General features: G+C 42.2%; 1 protein-coding gene and 1 pseudogene across 2 annotated transcripts in view; one reads left to right on the forward strand and one right to left on the reverse strand.

Annotated features, from left to right (window-relative positions):
* The window catches only part of LOC118400263 (succinate dehydrogenase [ubiquinone] iron-sulfur subunit, mitochondrial-like), a 401,361-nt gene extending 398,130 nt beyond the window's left edge, over positions 1-3,231 (reverse strand). For both annotated transcript variants that reach the window (XR_008074268.1, XM_052473488.1), the window contains exon 1: positions 3,085-3,231. Coding sequence is in view for 1 of the 2 variants with exons in the window: in XM_052473488.1 (XP_052329448.1) it covers positions 3,085-3,156 (72 nt within the window). In the remaining variant the exon portion in view is untranslated. The remainder of the gene's footprint in view (positions 1-3,084) is intronic.
* A 2,272-nt stretch (positions 3,232-5,503) lies between these two features.
* LOC118399870 (ATPase family AAA domain-containing protein 3-A-like) lies at positions 5,504-11,357 on the forward strand (annotated as a pseudogene).
* The last annotated feature ends 1,454 nt before the right edge of the window (positions 11,358-12,811 follow it).

Genomic DNA, 12,811 nt, shown 5'->3' on the forward strand with positions numbered 1-12,811 from the left:
TGCCCCCTTTAATGTATCCTACGGTTCTAACTTGATGTACAGGGAGAACACTAAGAATGGCCTATGTTCTGAATTATGTTGCTGTTCATTTCAAGTGCTAAACAAATAGTTATTTTGACTACATCCGTCCTAGCTCGCTCATTAATGTCTTAATCAAAATTACAGATTGCCTCTTATCCGCTCGTCGTCCCCATATGCCATAGTTTGTACATCAATTGTCACTAGAAACCACATTTGTTTAATATCAGCTATGTTTTTTTAAAGGCAGTAATTGAGACTGAATGAATTGTTTCGCTGCCAGACAAGACTCCGCTGATAACCAGGTGTAGCAGTGGTAAGATGTTGGGACGGTTGTTGGGACAGCTTTATATAGGCCCTAACAGTTTGTGGGCACCGTTTGTCAACCATTATAGGGAAATTAATGTATTGTGTTTTGTAGTGGCTTTGCTGGCATGCATCCCATTTTTTTTTTTTTGCCCCACCAATATTTAAATGCTAAAATCACCACTGGTTTCACTAAGGTCAAATAATTTCGCTCAAGCACAGGGCTCCAGCTATGCATTTGGTTTGCTAACTTGCTCACCAAGTGTCTAGCTTGCAAGATCAAGCTTCTTGGTTACAGCAGAAACAATCAATCCCCTCCCGAGTCATAGATCAAGATCCCCGTTGTCTAATACTTGTTTTGTGCGTGCAGCAAACTGCGACCTCTGCCAAGTGAGCCGTTGTTTGAGAAACGGAGATAGAGCAACCTTGTCATAGCATGGGACATTTTTAAAATAAAATCTATGGATTCCAACTCTATAACAAATCAGGAAAAACACAGGTACAAAGTAAGCGTTAAATAATTGACATTTATAGAAGTATCTAGTGGTAGTGCATTTTTGAAGTCACTAATTTCATACACCATTGGAAAACAGTGGATTACGTTGCACAATTTGACAGAGGTCACATAGAATTACGTTTTTATAAAAACGTAATTTGGCCTGTACTGAAGAGCCAGTGGCTGAAGAGCCAATAACTTTCAACATTGCACCTTTCCAACAAGTCAGTTCGTAAAATGTCTTCCCTGGTCAACTGTAAGTGTGGTTATTGTGTAGTGGAAACCTCTAGGAGCAACAACGGCTCAGCCGTGACGTGGTAGGCCACACAAGCTCACAGAACAGTTCCTCTGGGTACCAGCTCATGTGGGAGTAGAGGGAAATGAGGAGATGGATGTTAACACCAAGCAGACTCATTAAACATCCTAAAGTTGAGATGGGATTGTCAATCAGTAAAGCAGAAGCCAAGGGGTTAATAAGAACAGTGGTTAAAAACAAATGAAAAGATTTGTGGAACAGGGAGGGAAAGGGAAAGGGAAGACACCAGCATAAGTTGCAGGGAGGCCCTCAGGTCGAGGTGAGAAGGGAGGAAGGGGTCATCACAAGGCTGAGATTGGGACACACAAGGCTCAAAAGTACATTGAAATTGGTAGGAAAACATCTGACTGGGAAGTGTGATTGTCAGGAAGAGATGGAGACAGTGGAACACATATTTTAGTGCCAGCAATATGGGAGGGAAAGAGATTGTTATTCGATTTAAGGAGTATATAGAAGAACCAATATTAAGTTAACTGCTGGGGTTCATCTTCAGGGGATGTAGTATTTAATTATGCATTTCGTTTCCTTAGACTTAGAGAATAATGGGTAGGATTCAGACCTTCCCTCAGTTCTGTCTCTGGTCCACACTCCAGTTCAGTTGGAGGCGGTAATGCACCTTAAAGTTGGTTGCCAACCTCCATATAAATTCCACAGAAGAAGCCAAAACAGCCAAATACTCAATTTAAATGTGAATCAATTCTCATTTGCTGTAATATTACAGTTCTAAAAACATAAATCCCTCTACTTTAATATCACAAATAAGTTTACAAATTTAAAACATACAAGTACTGTACACTAACAGTTGCAACCACAGTATTTTTCAGTGACAACACGATATTGGCGTACCTTCCATTTACACACAAGTGTTAGTGTAACGGATGTGAAATGGCTAGCTAGTTAGCGGTGGTGCACGCTAATAGCGTTTAAATCGGTGATGTCACTTGCTCTGAGTCCTTGAAGTAGTGGTTCCCCTTGCTCTGCAAGGGCCGCGGCTTTTGTGTAGCGATGGGTAACTGTTGTTGTGTGCAGAGGGTTCCTGGTTCGCGCCCGGGTCGGGGCGAGGGGACCTACTAAAGTTATACTGTTACATTAGGAGACACAAATAGCTAATTAGCACAGGTAGTCCGTTTTCCGTAAACAAGCGCTGTAACATGGAAATACATGGAAATATGGCCATGTGGGAACCCTAACACTATAAAAAGGTGTGCAGTAATTTAACTTTTTAAAATTTGTATTATTTCTCACCGCTATTTTTTTAATGATTATTATTTCTCACCGTTATGACAGATACATTCCTTATAATTCCAAAACCATAAGGAAAGCGATGGGTGTTCATGTTTAGAGTAAGCGTCAGGGCTCTTAACAAAATATCCAAGATCAGAAGATATTATCGTCAAGAGACACAGATGTGCCAAATATTTTACCGGATGTTAAATGTAAAACATCCGGTTAGCGTTCACACTCACTACCAATAAGTGGGATAAATGGAGTGAGATGGATTTTGGCCAACATTCTGCTAATCTACACACTGTTCTGCTTCCAAACCTGTAATCTGTAACAAACAGTGGTCTGCATTTTGTAGACTTTGACCTTTGCCAAAGTTCCACAAAATTGCGTTGTTTAGAAGTAGTGCAAGGGCGAATTGAGTTATTGCACACGGGCACATAATTCCCTAAATGAAATATGCTTGAACGCGCCAATAGGATTTTACTACTTCGTGCTTGGCTCTGCCCACCTCCTTGATTGTTCTGCCCACTGTGATTCATTTGCTCCCATTGGAAACAACAGCTCTGGTCGATCTTGGGTTCGTTGTACAAATCTTTGCTAAAGCAATTAGTGTCTATGGGTATGCTAGCTGACAAGCAAGCGCACGTCGTTCGAAAAGATCAACAAACCGCATTAATTTATTAGGCAATCGTTCAAATGGACAGTCTTAACACAGCCTTACCACCATTCCAGTGGAAGAACGGAATGCCACCGTACTACAGCGACCCAAAGACGATAGACAAACGACCGACATCTTGCGCAATCTGTGTTTCTCTGACCTCTCTCGGGTATCTGCTGTCCCTGAATGCACTGCGGCATTTCCTTTAATAAAAACTGATCTGTGATCAGTGTTAAACGTCTTTGGTTTTACCAAACTATGCAGATTTGCGAAAATTATATTGTCACTATATGATTGATTTGCAGATTAGATCATTTGCGCAAAGCTCGGTACAAAGAGGTTATCATGCATTTTAAACCCTCTTCCAATATACAGACGTCACAAATGATTGTCTGTTTAAATAAATGTACATGCACATACTATGCACATGATATTCCACATGTACAGTTTATGTAAAACAGTAAACTAAGAGTTTTACTTGATGTTTTGCTCAAATAAATGTGGGACCACTACGCGCGTGCGTAGTCAATGAAGTGAACGGCAGATACTCTTTGAGATCAACATTCCAGCAGTCGTCTCCTGTCCTATATTATTAAAATCATATAATCCAGTGAGGTTGACAAAGGGAAAAACGACAGGATTGTAGCAAAAATCGTTAAAGGTGGTGTTTTTTTACTTTATCTTGTTGCATCCGCAATCGTGGGTCTGATAGATAATAGATTAGTACTGTAGCCATTTAGCTAGCTATTCTATTTAAATGACATTACAGAATTTACTTTGTATGCAACATTTACTCAACGTAGTGACAGTTTCACACTACAGGTAACTCATCAATTAATGTTATGGTTAGTTATGAAGCTTGCTAAATTGGCTTCCTAACTAGTTACAGACGAAGCATTTTGAGCCGGAATATAATTACAAATCATTTGTAGACAGCAAATTGACCACAAGACGCCCAAAGAGATAATATTTTACTAAAACATAATTTCAAATCTAGTTTACATTTGTATATGATCACATATACACTAGTATGTGGACACCTGGTCATTAAAGATCTCATTTCAAAATCATGGGCATTCATATGGAGTTACCCCTTTGCTGCTATGAAAACCTCCACTCTTCTGGGAAGGCTTTCCACTAGATTTTGGAAGATTGCTACTGGGACTTGCTTCCATTCAGCCACGAGCATTAGTGAGGTCAGGCACAGATTTTGGGCGATTAGGCCTGGCTCGCAGTCTGTGAGCTTGTGTGGCCTACTACTTGCTCCTAGACGTTTCCACTTCACAATAACAGCACTTACATTTCACCAGTGCAGCTCTAACAAGGCAGACATTTGTTGGAAAGGTGACATCCTAAGATGGTGCGACATTGAAAGTTACTGAGCTCTTTAGTGCGGGCCATTCTACTGTCAATGTTTGTCTATGGAGATTGAATGTCTGTGTGCTCGATGTAATACACCTATCAGCAATGGGTGTGGCTGAAATAGCAGAATCCACTCATTTAAAGGGGAGTCCACATACTTTTGTCCAGTTAGTGCATCTCATGTATAGTTGTGCATGCATGGGAATACTTTGGAACAGATTTCAAAAATGTAAATCACTTGGAGCTGAATAGCTGGTATTTTTTACAGTCTTTCATGTCCAACTAAAAAATTAAATAAAAGTTGGGGGACCAAATAAAATCTCCCACAGGCCACCAGTAGAAGAAAAATGGCCTACAATATATCTTAACCTATTTACACTATCTCTCCGTTCCAGCTGGTGATAATTCAGTACATCTCTACGGCATTTTTGTTCCCAAGGTTTGATTTACAATGTTGCTCCAGCTCACAACCATATGTAATCAGAGCACAGCAGACACTTATCGTAGAACAGAAAAACCTTAGCTGGAGGGGATTCACTGAAAATTGTCAATATTATTAACATATATGGATGAATGGTACAAAGTGAATGTTGTCACACGATTGTATATACTGAACTGTAAAAACCCTCTCATCCCATTCCTTAGCCCTTACTGTTGTTACTCAGATCCTCTCTCGCCCTTTCCTAGGATCTCCCAAGTAATTATAGGACTGTTACATAGACTGTTAATAAGTATTTAGTTCCTGTCAATGAATTTGTTCGAGAACGTTTTGAAAAGATTCAGGTTTCCCTGAATCTTAACTCTAAACAGCTCTCAATGGAAGCTTATGTAAAATGCAATTAATTTAAAATGCGTTCTGTTGACAGAAGTACAAAAAAACTCCGCAAATGATGCAACTATCACATTCATTGTCTCAAATGGCCTTCCAGTGTGGTTATTATTATAAGACTTACGTTTTAGATCACTGCGGCTACCATAGCCTCTTACGGATGGCTATATGTTTGATCTCAAGGAAAGGACAACCAATCGGAGGAATAGTGTTTTCCCAAACCAAACAGCACGGGATATTTTTTTTAAATGATTATTTCATATTTAATTGTGCTTGCTCAAAGACGGCAGCATGACACGCGTGTGGAGGAAGTGTAGTGATAGACTGCCAAGCCTGATCACTTCCACCTGCCTGGGCCAGCAGTTTATTTTCTGTTTTCTGGCTGCTCTGCCTGAATAAGGGGCAGCCTGAGGCGCCCTCGGAATTCCCAGTTCCAGCGCCACCCCCTCCACGGGTTGGCAGCTCCGGTGGTGGTGGCGATAAACCCAAGGACAAATGGAGCAATTTCGAACCAACAGGGCGAGAGCGAGCGACCCAGGCGGTAAAGAAGCTCGACAAGTCTAGTAAGTGTCTTGCATGATAACTAGATTATATAGGTCTGTGTAACTAGTAGCTAACTAGAGACATATTGGTAATCATCAAAGAAAGAGCGATGCACCCGCAGCAGTGTTGCTGATGCATCACCGGCCGGTGTTTTTACATAGCGTAATCTCCTAGCTCGTTTCCACTGTTATATATCTAGTTAATTAGTCTTCATGACAGCTATCAGTAGAACAACACTATAGTAAACGAAAATGACATGTATCTCATTGACCGTTGTGCTGCACCTTTTCATTCATGTTGGAAGTTGATCGAGAGTGCATTCAAGGTGAAAGGTGCAAAGGGTATTCCTTCATACAGTTCAGTTTGTCAGATAGTTCTAGTTACATTACATTTAGTATACCTTAATTCAGCCACGCTTAAAACCTTGTATTACATTATTTTCCAGAACATTAAGTAGATTTTTTTCTGGAACTTCTAATTAGTTTGAATATAGTCTACTGTCATTAAATTAAATGTATGTCTCTTGAAGACAGAAATCAAGATACTGTTGCACTAAACAAGGCACATGCAGAGTAATGTGTAAGGACACCAAATACATTATACTATTAATCCAATATCTGATCATGCTATTTGTGTTCCTTCTGTGTGTGATGGTGGAAGAGGTATGGGGCAGCAGTGGAGCAGCTGAAGGGGGATCAGCTGCATATTCAAGGGGAGGAGAGAAGGAAAACTGTCTGCGAGGAGACCAAGCATCAATTGGTGAGAGAGCTGGTACTGAGAGGGTTTACTGATACTGCAGAAGGGGTGATTGTGCAGTAGTATTCATTGTACTGCAGAGTATGGAGTCAATGATGTGCTCATAGCATGGATCATAATGCAGAGGTATGGGTAAACTATAGAAGCAAGCATTTGCTTTGTAGTTGTTAGATGTCTTTGAGTTTGTAGAGAGTACAATTGTGTCGGTAAGTTTAGAGCTTGAAATTGTTTGCACAATTAGCTTTAATTCTGAAACAGGCTACAATGAGAGCTGGAGAGGAGCTTACATATAGGGGTTACATATCTGTCCACCAGAGGGCGACTAACATGTTACTATGGTTACCGTCTCCTCATATCCCTTTATAGAGAGCACAGTTCCAAGACAGACTTGCCAGACAGAGGTATGAGGATCAACTCAAGCAACAGGTATGACCAACTGCCATTAGCTGCAATATCTACTCAGTCCTGTTTTAGGCTAGAAAGAAGTAGAGTGAAAATGCTATGTCCACCTGACTGAGTGTCGCCTCTCTTCTGTGTCCTCAGCGAGCTCTGAATGAGGACAACCTTCGCAAACAGGAGGACTCTGTGCTTAAACAGGAGGCTATGAGGAAAGGTACTGACCCCGTATAATACAGTCACACAGCCTCCAGGAATATGGTTCTGGCAACCACAAAATGTGTAAGGGATGATCAATGAGGGGGTATGTGTTCTATAGAGAAATAATGCACGCTCTAGAATGTTCTTCAAGCCAATAAGAAACGAGTATTCAACAATGCTATGGTATAATTATATTATATCCACTGATTTACCCGCTCCACATAGCAACAATCGAGCACGAGATGCAGCTGAGGCACAAGAATGAGCTGCTACGTGTAGAGGCAGAGTCTAAAGCACGTGCATGTGTTGAACGGGAAAACGCAGACCTCATCCACGAGCAGATCCACTTCAAGGCAGCAGAGCACAGACTGTACGGTGAGACAGACTTAGTGTATTACATTACAGACCATACAGAAATATACTATATTGGATACCTGACTGTCTTTGTATATTTGTGTCATTTCAGGACTGCAGGTGCTGTGTTTGGGGAAGGATTCCAGGCCTTTGTGTCAGACTGGGATAAAGTCACAGCTACGGTGAGACCTGCCTTCCACTCTACTTCCTCATTTATGTTCATTAATATGCAAACTGCCAATGACTCCTAAATAAGTACCTGATATCTTAAAGGTGTATTTATATCTGATCTAAACTGTTGTTGGAGTGTCTCTAAATGTAGTGTATTTGTTCCCTCACACCACTAGGTGGCAGGACTGACCCTGCTGGCTGTGGGTGTATATTCTGCCCGGAACGCCACAGCTGTGGGAGCGCGCTACATTGAGGCCCGGCTCGGTAAGGCCTCATTGGTCAGAGAGACGTCTCGCATCACTGTGGCGGAGGCAATCAAGCACCCCACCAAGATAGAGCGGCCCTGCTGTGCATTGTAGAAGTCCTGTGTCTGATGCTTTTTGTGTTTATTTTTACATTTTTTTATTGCAAGTAAATTAAGTTAGCTAAACACTTTTGTAGAAGTACTATGAAGTGATAGTGAGGTACATTTTCTTATTTTTCCTCTCTTATAGATTTCAAAGCGCCTGACAAGCAAACCCTAGGATGCCCTGGAGGGAGTAGTGCTCAGTGTGAGTACCAACACTCAGCACACACCTGAGCACCAGAGAGTCATACCTTATACAGTCTCAACACAACTATACCTGGGAGATATTATACCCAGCACATGTATTAAAGAGACATTAATAGAGAATGCTGTGAGACAAAATGTTGATCTCCCTGATATGAATGATTCCCCGCAGCCTAACTTAGAAGAGCGTGTACGTGACATCGCCATAGCAACTAGGAACACATGGCAGAACAAGGGGCTCTACAGGAACAACCTCATGTATGGCCCCCCAGGTACTGGAAAGACCCTCTTCGCTAAGGTAGGCCCCTTACAGAATCACCTTGACTTTGACAAGAGGTGTTATGTTGGTAACTGTCTCTCTGTGGTTTGAGTAGAAGCTAGCAGTGCACTCTGGGATGGACTATGCCATCATGACGGGTGGAGATGTGGCGCCCCTGGGCCGTGAGGGCGTCACCGCCATGCACAAGTCTTTGACTGGGCCAACACCAGTCGCCGGGGGTATGCTACCCTCACTTGCAGTGCTATCATACTATTGATAGAACTTCATGTAAATGTAACCATGATATAACCATGTAACGTAAGTATCTACATAATATACTTGCCATAAACAGACATGCACTTGAAATTATATACAGAGAACGAATTAAGACCAGTGCAGCTCTGCTAATGCCATCCTGTGTCCTGTCTGACACAGCCTGTTGCTGTTTGTCGATGAAGCCGATTGCATTCCTTTGCAAGAGATCTACCGTAAGTGTGTTGTGTACAACCTGGGATCAAATACATATGTATTTGAGTATCTGGTATTTAAAATTTGAGTTTGAGTATTTTAAAATACACAGGCCAAAACAATAACTTTTATTAGAGTATTTGAATGGTTATTTGTAAAAAAAAAAATACTACACTACCAAATTGTATTTGAGAGTATTTTCAAATACTTATCTTAAATACTATTTTCAAATATCTGGATTAAATGCATTTTCAAATATTTATTTTTTATTTTCAAATACTTTCCAAGTGTATTTCCAAATAAAGTAAAATATTCAACTAATTGCCTTTTCAAATATAAGATATCTGAGTACTTACTTCGAATGTATGAAAGTAATTGAGCTATTTCAAATACTATTTGAACCCAGGTATTTGTACCTTCCTGTATTGAAATGATAGCAAAACCAAAACAATAATCTTGTTGAAATATTGGAAAATAAAATTCAAGGTTTGTGTCTTTTTGTTTGCAGGAGAAGATCAGTGAAGAGCTCAGAACAACTTTGAACACATTCCTGTACCGCACTGGAGAGCAGCGCAACAAGTCAGTCCTCATTCACTCTAAATTCACCATATCTATGCCCAACACCCTGAATTCTGATGTACAAACTTCCTCAAATACCACAGCTTTCTAACCCCAGTAGCCCACTGGTGTGTTGTCTTCCTCCAGGTTCATGATGCTGGCTAGTATGGTGCTGGCTAGTAACCAGCTGGAGCAGATTGACTGGGCCATCAACGACCGCATTGATGTGATAGTCAACTTTTCCCTGCCGGGTCCTGATGAGAGGCTGGTGTACTTTGACAGGTACGTGCTTGAGCCTGCCACAGAGGGGAGACGGTGAGTCACACAGCGTTACACCCACACAGCACAACAGCACAGGTTTAAATAGGGCACTCTCACAAGCACACACACACTAGGATGTATAATGGAACAAGTTCTAATGCCAAGTAATTAACTACTCCCAGACATACTTGGAGTCATCCACATTCCTTGACACACACACACACCTACCCACGCACACATGTGGACGGGCATTAACTTTTGAGTGCCTGGGTGGAAGGAGGCCCCTCTCTCTATTTTTCTTCAAAATAAGCTCTGTCTGTAGAGTGTCAGGAGCAGGTCTTTAGGAGCAGGTGTCCCAGCAGTAAGCAGCAGCAGGATCCCAGTCAGCCGTAGCCATGCTGAGTCACTCATTTCAGTGGGGCTTTGAGGGCCTGAGAGGCAGAGGGGCAGGGGGAGATTTACACACCGGGCACAGGAAGCTGGACCAGGCTCAACAACACTCAGACAGCCGAGCCAGCTGTTGGAGGGAGCTTGGCCACTTAAGGAGTGGCTCCCCAGCTAAGAGTCAGACAAGACCTCATAACGCAGACCTGTTTCCATTCTGCCAGACAGGATGTCATTCAGATCCGTATCTGTCTGTAATCCCTCTCTGTCTCCATGTTCCTCTGTCTCTGTTTGTCCCTGCAGGAGAATGAAGCCGAGAATGAAGTGCTCAGACATCGCTCAGAGGGCATGTCGGGCAGAGAGATCTCTAAACTGGGCGTGGCCTGGCAGGTATGTGATGCGTTTCCCCTGTTGTTCATAGGTCAATGCTTTTTGAAACGATAACAACCAGAATTGTCCAATTATGCCAATTTGACATAAATGATTTGTTGTTAGGAGAGCCTGTGTAGAGGGTCATAGATAGATTAAAGGTTAGGGATGGCCACAGCAGGCAATTCTGACCCAAGGTGATTTGGTTACCAAGGAAGTCCAGACCCATTTATTCTCCCAACTATTTATAGAAGCAGAGCTGGGAAGTGGATCACTATGTATGTCACTGTTCCTCCCCTTCTGCTGTGTCATGTTCATCTCTCCTGTAAGACTCATTCTGTGGACAGGAACTGTAATGATAAAATATCTTATTTAGATTTAATGTAATAATTAATGTATTCTATGTCCTGCTGTAGGCGGCAGCATACTCCTCAGAGGACGGCGTCCTAACGGAGCCCATGATTGATGCTCGGGTGGACGATGCCGTGCGGCAGCACCTCCAGAAGATGGACTGGCTGCATGGGGAGGCTGGGGCCAAGAGCACAGCCTCTCACAGCACTGGACCAGTAGACAGCAGCAATATAGGATCGACTTCTATGGGAGCCACCACAGCCTCATGAGTACTCAACCCGGTCCTGGAGATGGACAGCAGACCGGAGACCCCTGTCAAGCGGGAGGAGCTGCAGAATCAACCCCACCTTCCTCAGACAGTACCACCCTGCCTGCGGAGGAGGGGACTTTCCCGGCCAAAGGGGAGGGTGTCGAAGCAGTGGTAACACCTCAGGGGAGGGGTAGAGGGTGTAGCCCAAACTGACGCAGCCCCTAGCAATGAGGATGGGACAGAAACTCCTCCCAAGGATGGGACTCCAGATTAACATTCGGGGAAGGAAGAAAGAGGGTTGCTTTTTGGGATTAATGGGTTTACAGGAGGACGCCTCCTGTTCCTCCTGACTGTCTGTATACATCTGTCTGACTGAAAGAGATTGGGGACGGGGAGGAGGGATGGAGGCACTAACAGATCATGAAACAATCCTGGAGAGGTTGGAGAGCTGTGATAATATATGATTTGCATAAAAAGTATACTTTATATGGAAACACTGTCTAATAATGTTGATGTGGATTGTAAGAGATGATACTCTATTATTCAGATGGTGTGGATGAAAATAATCCAGGTTTCGTACAATGGCTGCAACTATGTTATAATTTGTAATGGGATGGTTTCCTAGACTTAAATAATTGTAAAAAATCATGTGACCAACAGATGGTGATGAACTATATCTTGAACCTGTGTAATGACACACCAGGACTTCGTCACTGTTAACCTCCAGTGGTCCGTTTTAATGAAACAACCATTTAATTTTTACAACACCGATGTCTGCACAGAGACGGGGGTGGGCTGGGGAGGTGCAGGGAAGTGAAAGGGTGCTACATCCCGCTCCCTAGAGACTAATTCATAAGGGAGGAACACTCAGGATCCCAATGGGTTTACAGTCCTCATACAGTATCACTATTCAATGCCATGACAAGAGCATGTTGCACCTGTGATATGAGTTAATACACCACAGGCAGTCCCTTTCAAAGCTACTATTATCGAGGCACTCTACAGCTGGCTGTTCAGTGTGAAGTATTTCGTCAACTATAAAGAGTTCCTGAGTCTGACCTTCCTTTATGTAATTTAATCTCCAGGTTTCCATGGTGATGACCCTCTGGACCAAATATCAAATAAAACATTTAACCCCTTAACACACACATACACAACAGTGGCATTCCTAATGGCTCTTTGATGTTGGCACACTGCATATACTGTACACACCACACAGTTAGATGAGCAGGCAGCATTTATGTTCTCTTCCACACCCCAAATAATGTGTAATTATTGACATCAATAACCAAGAAAGAAATGATACCCACCCACGAAAAATACATTCCCTAGGCCCCTTTCAGTACAGCTTTCACATGGCAAGTTTTTAAAATAGACAAAGTACTACCAATACACAAATCCCTCTCAAACTTTGACCACCCTCAAGCAAAATAAATATTTTTATTTCAAACCGGGCATATTCAGGCAAAATAAACAAACTGTTCTACAAACTGACAAACCCCAAGCAAAATATACACCCTATCCCCACTTCTAGCAAAATTCACATTCTAAAACCAAATATATATATATATATACTATTTTGAAAAACACACGCTTTTATCAAATTGCTAACCCCACTACTAACTGGACCCTCCATTACCTACATCCTTTTACATGAAATCATTTCCAGTCAAGAGAAATATGGGCATTGAGGAGTTTTGCACTGTGTGTGAAGGCCATTGGGCCAGT

The sequence above is a fragment of the Oncorhynchus keta genome, chromosome 21 (genome assembly GCF_023373465.1).
Source record: "Oncorhynchus keta strain PuntledgeMale-10-30-2019 chromosome 21, Oket_V2, whole genome shotgun sequence".
In the NCBI taxonomy this organism is placed as follows: Eukaryota; Metazoa; Chordata; class Actinopteri; order Salmoniformes; family Salmonidae; genus Oncorhynchus; species Oncorhynchus keta.